We start from the raw sequence: 13,951 nt of genomic DNA on the forward strand, positions 1-13,951 counted from the left end.
ACTGTACAGGGAAAAGAGCAGCACCACTATCTTAATAAATATTGACCTTCTAAATCCTATTTACAAGTACTATAAAGACAACACTAGGTCCTATAATGACAACACAGGAGTAAGAATGATCGGTTGCACATTGAACTCAACTGAAACATCTACAGCGGCTTGTTCGCTATTGCAGTCAGATGCATTGTGGTTGACAAAATCATTTTACAATAAATAGCTCTCTCTCTCTCTCCCTCGCTGACAAAGCTAGACATCTATTATCATATGTTTCCAATAGAGATATTTTGTAAGTCCATCTTTACAAAAGCATTGGCATGGAGAGCTCACACAATGTGTGTGTTAAATACTAACAAACCCCCTGGTGGTATAGAATCCATAGATTCCCTCTCTAAAGGGCTTTAGCGATACTATATATCAGATCACATCTCAGATGTGGTGATGGTGAGATTCCATCACACTCTGCCTGTTGTCCCTGTGTGTTCATGAAGAAATTAAACAGACTATTGACAGCCTGATTGTGACTTGAGATCAGATGATTAATGTTCTGCTACATGTTCCTGGTTCTGGAATATCTGGATATGGTTCTGGAATATCTGGATATGGTTCTGGAATATCTGGATATGGTTCTGGAATATCTGGATATGGTTCTGGAATATCTGGATATGGTTCTGGAATATCTGGATATGGTTCTGAAATATCTGGATATGGTTCTGAAATATCTGGATATGGTTCTGGAATATCTGGATATGGTTCTGGAATATCTGGATATGGTTCTGAAATATCTGGATATGGTTCTGAAATATCTGGATATGGTTCTGGAATATCTGGATATGGTTCTGGAATATCTGGATATGGTTCTGGAATATCTGGATTTGGTTCTGGAATATCTGGATATGGTTCTGAAATATCTGGATATGGTTCTGGAATATCTGGATATGGTTCTGGAATATCTGGATATGGTTCTGAAATGTCTGGATATAGTTCTGGAATATCTGGATATGGTTCTGGAAATATGGTTCTGGAATATCTGGATATGGTTCTGGAATATCTGGATATGGTTCTGGAATATCTGGATATGGTTCTGGAATATCTGGATTTGGTTCTGGAATATCTGGATATGGTTCTGGAATATCTGGATATGGTTCTGAAATGTCTGGATATAGTTCTGGAATATCTGGATATGGTTCTGAAATGTCTGGATATAGTTCTGGAATATCTGGATATGGTTCTGGAATATCTGGATATGGTTCTGGAAATATGGTTCTGGAATATCTGGATATGGTTCTGGAGATGTTAGTATGTCTGTGGGTCTGTAGTTTAGGAACCAAAAGGGGATTTAACCTTTGACAGAGTCATCTTGCCTTTGTTATAATAATACTGACATTTTAACGATGTTTAACATATGTACTGTATATTATATAGTTGTTACAGTTACTTTTAGAAATATCTAGATTTGTTGAAGAAAGACGAGAGCGCCAGTAAACAAAAATAGCTGGATATTGAAATTCTATACAACAGGAACGATTTCCGAAGAGTAACGTTGTAACATGACTGGGGCTTCAGTCCAACTGCTCTGGTGATACTGTATATGGTGCGTTTCAACTCAAACAACCTGTCACTGCTGCTTAGGGGGTCTCTAACACGAAAGTGAACCAGCACTTCTCCTTTCCTCCCTCCCTCGCTCCCTCCCTCCCTCGCTCCCTCCTTCCCTCCCTCGCTCCCTCCTTCCCTCCCTCGCTCCCTCCTTCCCTCCCTCGCTCCCTCTCTCTCTCTCCCCTCCGGTGATGTTGTGAGGTGAGAAAGGCAGGGTGGAGTGTGATCTGCATGGAGTCCAGAGGAGGAACGATCCCACTTCATCTCTCCACCTCCGTTAGAGCAACCTCCGTCTCTTTGAGCAAACGGCTCTCCCTCAACGTGTTTGAACTTTGACCCTCCGTGGCATCTGACTGAACCGCGCCACCGGCAGTAAGTGATGACATCATGATGGACAGGTTCCTGCCAGAGAGGCTACTGGGGGATGGAACCCTGCGGTGGAAGGAGCTTTTCCTGGGTGGGACCGTGTGGGCGTGTCTGATGCTGGGGCATAGCGTTGAGGATCCACGGGGGGTCAGTAGAGAGCGAAGAGACAAATCACGCGTCCCATTGGGCGACTGAGTCTCCCGGAGCTGGGAGGCGGCGGCAAAGCGTACTTCCTGGTCCATCTCGGCAGCTTCTACTAGGAGGGGGGACAGGGTTCCTCTGCGTCTGCCACAGGAGTCACAACACAGTTTATTGTATCCCGGGATAGAGCAGTATCTCACCAGGACCTCCATCTGACAGAATATAGACTTATCCCCGTTACACGGCTCATCTGAAACACAAACAATATTAGGCCTTTAAAACAGATGACATTCAAAAGTTTGGACATAGTAATACAAATAACTAGGGAGGTAATAGTAATACGAACATTCTCTTATATCATAGATTCCCACATCTGTACTTTCGTATCTGCTTGGTCCAGTGAACCACCACGGCGAAAAGCAGTTAAAGGTTAGGGGATATCTCTTTCTACTTTATTTGTAAAAATCTCATCAGTTTGGTGTAATCTCCCGATCTGTCATGGTCTTTAGTCTGAATACAGCAGTGGATTTACAGCCTCCCTCTGCTGAACGCTGTGGAAAAAGATGAATTCATGTCTTCTATAGTTATTCAAATCCATCTCCCTCCATAGATATTCAGCTCCCTCCCCAGTTATTCAGCTCCCTCCCCAGTTATTCAGCTCCCTCCCCAGTTATTCAGCTCCCTCCCCAGTTATTCAGCTCCCTCCCCAGTTATTCAGCTCCCTCCCCAGTTATTCAGCTCCCTCCCCAGTTATTCAGCTCCCTCCCCAGTTATTCAGCTCCCTCCCCAGTTATTCAGCTCCCTCCCTAGTTATGCACCTCCCTCCCCAATCCCGAGTTATTCAACTCCCTCCCTCCCTCCCCAGTTATTCAGCTCCCTCCCTAGTTATGCACCTCCCTCCCTCAATCCCGAGTTATTCAACTCCCTCCCTCCCTCCCTAGTTATTCAGCTCCCTCCCTAGTTATTCAGCTCCCTCCCTAGTTATTCAGCTCCCTCCCTCCCTAGTTATTCAGCTCCCTCCCTCCCTAGTTATTCAGCTCCCTCCCTCCCTAGTTATTCAGCTCCCTCCCTCCCTAGTTATTCAGCTCCCTCCCTCCCTAGTTATTCAGCTCCCTCCCTCCCTAGTTATTCAGCTCCCTCCCTAGTTATTCAGCTCCCTCCCTAGTTATGCACCTCCCTCCCTCAATCCCGAGTTATTCAACTCCCTCCCTCCCTCCCTAGTTATTCAGCTCCCTCCCTCCCTAGTTATTCAGCTCCCTCCCTCCCTAGTTATTCAACTCCCTACCTCCCTAGTTATTCAGCTGCCTCCCTAGTTATTCAGCTCCCTCTCTCCCTCCCTAGTTATTCAGCTCCCTCTCTCCCTCCCTAGATATTCAGCTCCCTCTCCATCCCTAGTTATTCAACTCCCTCCCACCCTCCCTAGTTATTCAACTCCCTCCCACCCTCCCTAGTTATTCAGCGCCCTCTCTAGTTATTCAGCTCCCTCTCTCCTTCTCTAGTTATTCAGCGCCCTCTCTAGTTATTCAGCTCCCTCTCTCCCTCCCTAGTTATTCAACTCCCTCCCTCCCTAGTGATTCAGCTCCCTCTCTCCCTCCCTAGATATTCAGCGCCCTCTCTAGTTATTCAGCTCCCTCTATCCCTCCCTAGTTATTCAGCGCCCTCTCTCCCTCCCTAGTTATTCAGCGCCCTCTCTCCCTCCCTAGTTATTCAGCGCCCTCTCTCACTCTCTAGTTATTCAGCGCCCTCTCAAGTTATTCAGCTCCCTCTCTCCCTCCCTAGTTATTCAACTCCCTCCCTCCCTAGGTATTCAGCTCCCTCTCTCCCTCCCTAGTTATTCAGCTCCCTCTCTCCCTCCCTAGTTATTCAGCTCCCTCTCTCCCACCCTAGTTATTCAGCTCCCTCTCTCCCTCCCTAGTGATTCAGCTCCCTCTCTCCCTCCCTAGATATTCAGCGCCCTCTCTAGTTATTCAACTCCCTCCCACCCTCCCTAGTCATTCAGCGCCCTCTCTAGTTATACAGCGCACTCTCTCCCTCTCTAGTTATTCAGCGCCCTCTCTCCCTCTCTAGTTATTCAGCGCCCTCTCAAGTTATTCAGCTCCCTCACTCCCTCCCTAGTTATTCAACTCCCTCCCTCCCTAGTTATTCAGCTTCCTCTCTCCCTCCCTAGTTATTCAGCTCCCTCTCTACCGCCCTAGTTATTCAGCTCCCTCTCTACCGCCCTAGTTATTCAGCTCCCTCCCTCCCTCCCTAGTTATTCAGCTCCCTCTCTTCCTCCCTAGTTATTCAGCTCCCTCCCTCCCGACCTAGTTATTCAGCTCCCTCCCTCCCTCCCTAGATATTCAGCTCCCTCCCTCCCTAGTTATTCAGCTCCCTCCCTCCCTCCCTAGTTATTCAGCTCCCTCCCTCCCTCCCTAGTTATTCAGCTCCCTCCCTCCCTCCCTAGTTATTCAGCTCCCTCCCTATCTCCCTAGTTATTCAGGTTCCTCCCTCCCTAGTTATTCAGCTCCCTCTCTCCCTCCCTAGTTATTCAACTCCCTCCCACCCTCCCTAGTTATTCAAGTCCCTCCCACCCTCCCTAGTTATTCAGCGCCCTCTCTAGTTATTCAGTTCCCTCTCTCCCTCTCTAGTTATTCAGCGCAATCTCTAGTTATTCAGCTCCCTCTCTCCCTCCCTAGTTATTCAGCGCAATCTCTAGTTATTCAGCTCCCTCTCTCCCTCCCTAGTTATTCAACTCCCTCTCCCTCCCTAGTTATTCAGCTCTCTCCCTCCCTAGTTATTCAGCTCTCTCCCTCCCTAGTTATTCAGCTCCCTCCCTCCCTAGTTATTCAGCTCCCTCTCCCTCCCTAGTTATTCAGCTCCCCCTCACCCTCCCTAGTTATTCAGCTCCCCATCTCCCTTCCTAGTTATTCAACTCCCTCTCTCCCTCCCTAGTTATTCAGCGCCCTCTCTCCCTTCCTAGTTATTCAGCGCCCTCCCACCCTCCCTAGATATTCAACTCCCTCCCACCCTCCCTAGTTATTCAGCTCCCTCTCTCCCTCCCTAGTTATTCAGCGCCCTCTCTCCCTTCCTAGTTATTCAGCGCCCTCCCACCCTCCCTAGATATTCAACTCCCTCCCACCCTCCCTAGTTATTCAACTCCCTCCCACCCTCCCTAGTTATTCAACTCCCTCTCTCCCTCCCTAGTTATTCAGCTCCCTCTCCCTCCCTAGTTATTCAGCTCCCTCTCCCTCCCTAGTTATTCAGCTCCCTCTCTCCCTCCCTAGTTATTCAGCTCCCTCTCTCCCTCCCTAGTTATTCAGCTCCGTCCCTAGTTATTCAGCTCTCTCCCTAGTTATTCAGCTCTCTCCCTAGTTATTCAGCTCCCTCTCTCCCTCCCTAGTTATTCAACTCCCTCCCTCCCTCCCTAGTTATTCAGCTCCCTCCCTCCCTCCCTAGTTATTCAGCTCCCTCCCTCCCTCCCTAGTTATTCAGCTCCCTCCCTAGTTATTCAGCTCCCTCTCTCCCTCCCTAGATATTCAACTCCCTCCCTAGTTATTCAGCTCTCTCCCTAGTTATTCAGCTCTCTCCCTAGTTATTCAGCTTCCTCTCCCTCCCTAGTTATTCAGCTCCTTCCCTAGTTATTCAGCTCCCTCTCTCCCTCACTAGTTATTCAGCTTCCTCCCTAGTTCTTCAGCTTTCTCGCTAGTTATTCAGCTCCCTCTCTCCCTCCCTAGTTATTCAACTCCCTCCCTCCCTAGTTATTCAGCTCCCTCCCTCCCTCCCTAGTTATTCAGCTCCCTCCCTCCCTCCCTAGTTATTCAGCTCCCTCCCTCCCTCCCTAGTTATTCAGCTCCCTCCCTCCCTCCCTAGTTATTCAGCTCCCTCCCTCCCTCCCTAGTTATTCAGCTCCCTCCCTCTATTGTATTCAACTCCCTCCCTATCTCCCTAGTTATTCAGGTTCCTCCCTCCCTAGTTATTCAACTCCCTCCCTCCCTAGTTATTCAACTCCCTCCCTCCCGAGTTATTCCCTAGTTATTCAGCTCCCTCCCTCCCTAGTTATTCAGCTCCCTCCCTCCCTAGTTATTCAGCTCCCTCCCTCCCTAGTTATTCAGCTCCCTCCCTCCCTAGTTATTCAACTCCCTCCCTCCCTAGTTATTCAACTCCCTACCTCCCTAGTTATTCAGCTGCCTCCCTAGTTATTCAGCTCCCTCTCTCCCTCCCTAGTTATTCAGCTCCCTCTCTCCCTCCCTAGTTATTCAGCGCCCTCTCTAGTTATTCAGCTCCCTCCCTCCCTAGTTATTCAGCGCCCTCCCTCCCTAGTTATTCAGCTCCCTCCCTCCCTCCCTAGTTATTCAACTCCCTCCCTCGCTAGTTATTCAGCTCCCTCCCTCCCTCCCTAGTTATTCAGCTCCCTCCCTCCCTAGTTATTCAGCTCCCTCCCTCCCTAGTTATTCAACTCCCTCCCTCCCTCCCTAGTTATTCAACTCCCTCCCTCCCTCCCGAGTTATTCCCTAGTTATTCAGCTCCCTCCCTCCCTAGTTATTCAGCTCCCTCCCTCCCTAGTTATTCAGCTCCCTCCCTCCCTAGTTATTCAGCTCCCTCCCTCCCTAGTTATTCAACTTCCTCCCTCCCTAGTTATTCAACTCCCTACCTCCCTAGTTATTCAGCTGCCTCCCTAGTTATTCAGCTCCCTCCCTCCCTCCCTAGTTATTCAGCTCCCTCTCTCCCTCCCTAGTTATTCAGCTCCCTCTCTCCCTCCCTAGATATTCAGCTCCCTCTCTCCATCCCTAGTTATTCAGCTCCCTCTCTCCATCCCTAGTTATTCAACTCCCTCCCACCCTCCCTAGTTATTCAACTCCCTCCCACCCTCCCTAGTTATTCAGCGCCCTCTCTAGTTATTCAGCTCCCTCTCTCCTTCTCTAGTTATTCAGCGCCCTCTAGTTATTCAGCTCCCTCTCTCCCTCCCTAGTTATTCAACTCCCTCCCTCCCTAGTGATTCAGCTCCCTCTCTCCCTCCCTAGATATTCAGCGCCCTCTCAAGTTATTCAGCTCCCTCTCTCCCTCCCTAGTTATTCAACTCCCTCCCTCCCTAGGTATTCAGCTCCCTCCCTCCCTCCCTAGTGATTCAGCTCCCTCTCTCCCTCCCTAGATATTCAGCGCCCTCTCTAGTTATTCAGCTCCCTCTATCCCTCCCTAGTTATTCAGCTCCCTCTCTCTCTCCCTAGTTATTCAGCTTCCTCTCCCTCCCTAGTTATTCAGCTCCTTCCCTAGTTATTCAGCTCCCTCTCTCCCTCCCTAGTTATTCAGCTTCCTCCCTAGTTCTTCAGCTTTCTCGCTAGTTATTCAGCTCCCTCTCTCCCTCCCTAGTTATTCAGCTCCCTCTCTCCCTCTCTAGTTATTCAGCTCCCTCTCTCCCTCTCTAGTTATTCAGCGCCCTCTCTAGTTATTCAGCTCCCTCTCTCCCTCCCTAGTTATTCAACTCCCTCTCCCTCCCTAGTTATTCAGCTCTCTCCCTCCCTAGTTATTCAGCTCCCTCCCTCCCTAGTTACAGCTCCCTCTCTCCCTCCCTAGTTATTCATCTCTCTCCCTCCCTAGTTATTCAGCTCCCCCTCTCCCTCCCTATCGATTCAGCTCCCTCTCTCCCTCCCTAGTTAATCAGCGCCCTCCCACCCTCCCTAGATATTCAACTCCCTCCCACCCTCCCTAGTTATTCAACTCCCTCCCACCCTCCCTAGTAATTCAACTCCCTCTCTCCCTCCCTAGTTATTCAGCTCCCTCTCTCCCTCCCTAGTTATTCAGCTCCCTCCCTAGTTATTCAGCTCCCTCCCTAGTTATTCAGCTCCCTCCCTAGTTATTCAGCTCTCTCCCTAGTTATTCAGCTCTCTCCCTAGTTATTCAGCTCTCTCCCTAGTTATTCAGCTCCCTCCCTAGTTATTCAGCTCCCTCCCTAGTTATTCAGCTCCCTCCCTCCCTCCCTAGTTATTCAGCTCCCTCCCTAGTTATTCAGCTCCCTCTCTCCCTCCCTAGTTATTCAGCTCCCTCCCTAGTTATTCAGCTCTCTCCCTAGTTATTCAGCTCTCTCCCTAGTTATTCAGCTCCCTCTCTCCCTCCCTAGTTATTCAACTCCCTCCCTCCCTCCCTAGTTATTCAGCTCCCTCCCTCGCTAGTTGTTCAGCTCCCTCCCTCCCTCCCTCCCTAGTTATTCAGCTCCCTCCCTAGTTATTCAGCTCCCTCCCTCCCTCCCTAGTTGTTCAGCTCCCTCCCTCCCTCCCTAGTTGTTCAGCTCCCTCCCTCCCTCCCTAGTTGTTCAGCTCCCTCCCTCCCTCCCTATTTATTCAGCTCCCTCCCTCCCTCCCTAGTTATTCAGCTCCCTCCCTAGTTATTCACCTCCCTCCCTCTTTCCCTAGTTATTCAGCTCCCTCCCTCCCTCCCTAGTTATTAAGCTCCCTCCCTTCCTAGTTATTCAGCTCCCTCCCTCCCTCCCTAGTTATTCAGCTCCCTCCCTCCCTCCCTAGTTATTCAGCTCCCTCCCTCCCTAGTTATTCAGCTCCCTCCCTCCCTAGTTATTCAGCTCCCTCCCTCCCTCCCTAGATATTCAGCTCCCTCCCTCCCTAGTTATTCAGCTCCCTCCCTCCCTAGTTATTCAGCTCCCTCCCTCCCTCCCTAGTTATTCAGCTCCCTCCCTCTAGTGTATTCAACTCCCTCCCTATCTCCCTAGTTATTCAGGTTCCTCCCTCCCTAGTTATTCAGCTCCCTCTCTCCCTCCCTAGTTATTCAACTCCCTCCCACCCTCCCTAGTTATTCAAGTCCCTCCCACCCTCCCTAGTTATTCAGCGCCCTCTCTAGTTATTCAGCTCACTCTCTCCCTCTCTAGTTATTCAGCGCAATCTCTAGTTATTCAGCTCCCTCTCTCCCTCCCTAGTTATTCAGCGCAATCTCTAGTTATTCAGCTCCCTCTCTCCCTCCCTAGTTATTCAACTCCCTCTCCCTCCCTAGTTATTCAGCTCTCTCCCTCCCTAGTTATTCAGCTCTCTCCCTCCCTAGTTATTCAGCTCCCTCCCTCCCTAGTTATTCAGCTCCCTCTCCCTCCCTAGTTATTCAGCTCCCCCTCACCCTCCCTAGTTATTCAGCTCCCCCTCTCCCTCCCTAGTTATTCAGCTCCCTCTCTCCCTCCCTAGTTATTCAGCGCCCTCTCTCCCTTCCTAGTTATTCAGCGCCCTCCCACCCTCCCTAGATATTCAACTCCCTCCCACCCTCCCTAGTTATTCAACTCCCTCCCACCCTCCCTAGTTATTCAACTCCCTCTCTCCCTCCCTAGTTATTCAGCTCCCTCTCTCCCTCCCTAGTTATTCAGCTCCCTCTCTCCCTCCCTAGTTATTCAGCTCCCTCCCTAGTTATTCAGCTCTCTCCCTAGTTATTCAGCTCTCTCCCTAGTTATTCAGCTCCCTCTCTCCCTCCCTAGTTATTCAACTCCCTCCCTCCCTCCCTAGTTATTCAGCTCCCTCCCTCCCTCCCTAGTTATTCAGCTCCCTCCCTCCCTCCCTAGTTATTCAGCTCCCTCCCTAGTTATTCAGCTCCCTCTCTCCCTCCCTAGTTATTCAGCTCCCTCCCTAGTTATTCAGCTCTCTCCCTAGTTATTCAGCTCTCTCCCTAGTTATTCAGCTTCCTCTCCCTCCCTAGTTATTCAGCTCCTTCCCTAGTTATTCAGCTCCCTCTCTCCCTCCCTAGTTATTCAGCTTCCTCCCTAGTTCTTCAGCTTTCTCGCTAGTTATTCAGCTCCCTCTCTCCCTCCCTAGTTATTCAACTCCCTCCCTCCCTAGTTATTCAGCTCCCTCCCTCCCTCCCTAATTATTCAGCTCCCTCCCTCCCTCCCTAGTTATTCAGCTCCCTCCCTCCCTCCCTAGTTATTCAGCTCCCTCCCTCTAGTGTATTCAACTCCCTCCCTATCTCCCTAGTTATTCAGGTTCCTCCCTCCCTAGTTATTCAGCGCCCTCTCTCCCTCCCTAGTTATTCAACTCCCTCCCACCCTCCCTAGTTATTCAAGTCCCTCCCACCCTCCCTAGTTATTCAGCTCCCTCTCTCCCTCCCTAGTTATTCAGCTCCCTCTCTCCCTCTCTAGTTATTCAGCTCCCTCTCTCCCTCTCTAGTTATTCAGCGCCCTCTCTAGTTATTCAGCTCCCTCTCTCCCTCCCTAGTTATTCAACTCCCTCTCCCTCCCTAGTTATTCAGCTCTCTCCCTCCCTAGTTATTCAGCTCCCTCCCTCCCTAGTTATTCAGCTCCCTCTCTCCCTCCCTAGTTATTCATCTCTCTCCCTCCCTAGTTATTCAGCTCCCCCTCTCCCTCCCTAGTGATTCAGCTCCCTCTCTCCCTCCCTAGTTATTCAGCGCCCTCTCTCCCTTCCTAGTTATTCAGCGCCCTCCCACCCTCCCTAGATATTCAACTCCCTCCCACCCTCCCTAGTAATTCAACTCCCTCTCTCCCTCCCTAGTTATTCAGCTCCCTCTCTCCCTCCCTAGTTATTCAGCTCCCTCCCTAGTTATTCAGCTCCCTCCCTAGTTATTCAGCTCCCTCCCTAGTTATTCAGCTCTCTCCCTAGTTATTCAGCTCTCTCCCTAGTTATTCAGCTCTCTCCCTAGTTATTCAGCTCTCTCCCTAGTTATTCAGCTCCCTCCCTAGTTATTCAGCTCCCTCCCTAGTTATTCAGCTCCCTCCCTAGTTATTCAGCTCCCTCCCTCCATCCCTAGTTATTCAACTCCCTCCCTAGTTATTCAGCTCCCTCTCTCCCTCCCTAGTTATTCAGCTCCCTCCCTAGTTATTCAGCTCTCTCCCTAGTTATTCAGCTCTCTCCCTAGTTATTCAGCTCCCTCTCTCCCTCCCTAGTTATTCAACTCCCTCCCTCCCTCCCTAGTTATTCAGCTCCCTCCCTCCCTCCCTCCCTAGTTATTCAGCTCCCTCCCTAGTTATTCAGCTCCCTCCCTCCCTCCCTAGTTATTCAGCTCCTTCCCTCCCTCCCTAGTTGTTCAGCTCCCTCCCTCCCTCCCTAGTTGTTCAGCTCCCTCCCTCCCTCCCTAGTTATTCAGCTCCCTCCCTAGTTATTCAGCTCCCTCCCTAGTTATTCACCTCCCTCCCTCTTGCCCTAGTTATTCAGCTCCCTCCCTCCCTCCCTAGTTATTAAGCTCCCTCCCTTCCTAGTTATTCAGCTCCCTCCCTCCCTCCCTAGTTATTCAGCTCCCTCCCTCCCTCCCTAGTTATTCAGCTCCCTCCCTCCCTAGTTATTCAGCTCCCTCCCTCCCTAGTTATTCAGCTCCCTCCCTCCCTAGTTATTCAGCTCCCTCCCTCCCTAGTTATTCAGCTCCCTCCCTCCCTAGTTATTCAGCTCCCTCCCTCCCTAGTTATTCAGCTCCCTCCCTAGTTATTCAGCTCCCTCCCTAGTTATTCAGCTCCCTCCCTAGTTATTCAGCTCCCTCCCTAGTTATTCAGCTCCCTCCCTAGTTATTCAGCTCCCTCCCTAGTTATTCAGCTCCCTCCCTAGTTATTCAACTCCCTCCCTCCCTCCCGAGTTATTCCCTAGTTATTCAGCTCCCTCCCTCCCTAGTTATTCAGCTCCCTCCCTCCCTAGTTATTCAGCTCCCTCCCTCCCTAGTTATTCAACTCCATCCCTCCCTAGTTATTCAACTCCCTACCTCCCTAGTTATTCAGCTGCCTCCCTAGTTATTCAGCTCCCTCCCTCCCTCCCTAGTTATTCAGCTCCCTCTCTCCCTCTCTAGTTATTCAGCTCCCTCTCTCCCTCCCTAGTTATTCAGCTCCCTCTCTCCCTCCCTAGTTATTCAACTCCCTCCCACCCTCCCTAGTTATTCAACTCCCTCCCACCCTCCCTAGTTATTCAGCGCCCTCTCTAGTTATTCAGCTCCCTCTCTCCTTCTCTAGTTATTCAGCGCCCTCTCTAGTTATTCAGCTCCCTCTCTCCCTCCCTAGTTATTCAGCTCCCTCTCTCCCTCCCTAGTTATTCAGCTCCCTCTCTCCCTCCCTAGTTATTCAACTCCCTCCCACCCTCCCTAGTTATTCAACTCCCTCCCACCCTCCCTAGTTATTCAGCGCCCTCTCTAGTTATTCAGCTCCCTCTCTCCTTCTCTAGTTATTCAGCGCCCTCTCTAGTTATTCAGCTCCCTCTATCCCTCCCTAGTTATTCAACTCCCTCCCTCCCTAGTTATTCAGCTCCCTCTCTCCCTCCCTAGTTATTCAGCGCCCTCTCTAGTTATTCAGCTCCCTCGCTCCCTCCCTAGTTATTCAGCGCCCTCTCTAGTTATTCAGCTCCCTCTCTCCCTCCCTAGTTATTCAGCTCCCTCTCTCCCTCCCTAGTTATTCAGCTCCCTCTCTCCCACCCTAGTTATTCAGCTCCCTCTCTCCCTCCCTAGTTATTGAACTCCCTCCCACCCTCCCTAGTTATTCAGCGCCCTCTCTAGTTATTCAGCTCCCTCTCTCCCTCTCTAGTTATTCAGCGCCCTCTCTCCCTCTCTAGTTATTCAGCGCCCTCTCAAGTTATTCAGCTCCCTCACTCCCTCCCTAGTTATTCAACTCCCTCCCTCCCTAGTTATTCAGCTCCCTCTCTCCCTCCCTCTTAATTACTTAAATGTAATGTAAATGTAAATGTATTCAACTCCCTCCCTCCCTAGTTATTCAACTCCCTCCCTACCTCCCTAGTTATTCAGGTTCCTCCCTCCCTAGTTATTCAGCTCTCTCTCCCTCCCTAGTTATTCAGCTCCCTCACTCCCTCCCTAGTTATTCAACTCCCTCCCTCCCTAGTTATTCAGCTCCCTCTCTCCCTCCCTCTAAATTACTTAAATGTAATGTAAATGTAAATGTATTCAACTCCCTCCCTCCCTAGTTATTCAACTCCCTCCCTACCTCCCTAGTTATTCAGGTTCCTCCCTCCCTAGTTATTCATACCCCTCCGTAGTTACTCAACTATCTTCCTCCCTCCCCAATTGTTCATCTACCTCCCTCCCGCCCTAGTTATTCAGCTCCCTCCCGCCCTAGTTATTCAGCTCCCTCCCGCCCTACTTATTCAGCTCCCTCCCTCCCTAGTTATTCAGCTCCCTCCCTCCCTAGTTATTCAGCTCCCTCCCTAGTTATTCAGCTCCCTCCCTAGTTATTCAGCTCCCTCCCTAGTTATTCAGCTCCCTCCCTAGTTATTCAGCTCCCTCCCTAGTTATTCAGCTCCCTCCCTAGTTATTCAGCTCCCTCCCTAGTTATTCAACTCCCTCCCTCCCTCCCGAGTTATTCCCTAGTTATTCAGCTCCCTCCCTCCCTAGTTATTCAGCTCCCTCCCTCCCTAGTTATTCAGCTCCCTCCCTCCCTAGTTATTCAACTCCATCCCTCCCTAGTTATTCAACTCCCTACCTCCCTAGTTATTCAGCTGCCTCCCTAGTTATTCAGCTCCCTCCCTCCCTCCCTAGTTATTCAGCTCCCTCTCTCCCTCTCTAGTTATTCAGCTCCCTCTCTCCCTCCCTAGTTATTCAGCTCCCTCTCTCCCTCCCTAGATATTCAACTCCCTCCCACCCTCCCTAGTTATTCAACTCCCTCCCACCCTCCCTAGTTATTCAGCGCCCTCTCTAGTTATTCAGCTCCCTCTCTCCTTCTCTAGTTATTCAGCGCCCTCTCTAGTTATTCAGCTCCCTCTCTCCCTCCCTAGTTATTCAGCTCCCTCTCTCCCTCCCTAGTTATTCAGCTCCCTCTCTCCCTCCCTAGTTATTCAACTCCCTCCCACCCTCCCTAGTTATTCAACTCCCTCCCACCCTCCCTAGTTATTCAGCGCCCTCTCTAGTTATTCAGCTCCCTCTCTCCTTCTCTAGTTATTCAGCGCCCTCTCTA

At 50.4% G+C, this 13,951-nt stretch overlaps 1 protein-coding gene across 1 annotated transcript in view; it reads right to left on the minus strand.

The window, feature by feature from the left end:
• Nucleotides 1-1,744: 1,744 nt before the first annotated feature.
• adamts3 (ADAM metallopeptidase with thrombospondin type 1 motif, 3) overlaps nucleotides 1,745-13,951 on the minus strand; it is a gene marked incomplete at its 5' end in the record, with an annotated part of 143,769 nt that continues 131,562 nt past the window's right edge. The window contains one exon of the mRNA XM_055911966.1: nucleotides 1,745-2,350. Within this exon, the coding sequence (XP_055767941.1) occupies nucleotides 1,854-2,350 (497 nt within the window). The remainder of the gene's footprint in view (nucleotides 2,351-13,951) is intronic.

Source organism: Salvelinus fontinalis, unplaced genomic scaffold, assembly GCF_029448725.1.
Source record: "Salvelinus fontinalis isolate EN_2023a unplaced genomic scaffold, ASM2944872v1 scaffold_0117, whole genome shotgun sequence".
NCBI lineage: Eukaryota > Metazoa > Chordata > Actinopteri > Salmoniformes > Salmonidae > Salvelinus > Salvelinus fontinalis.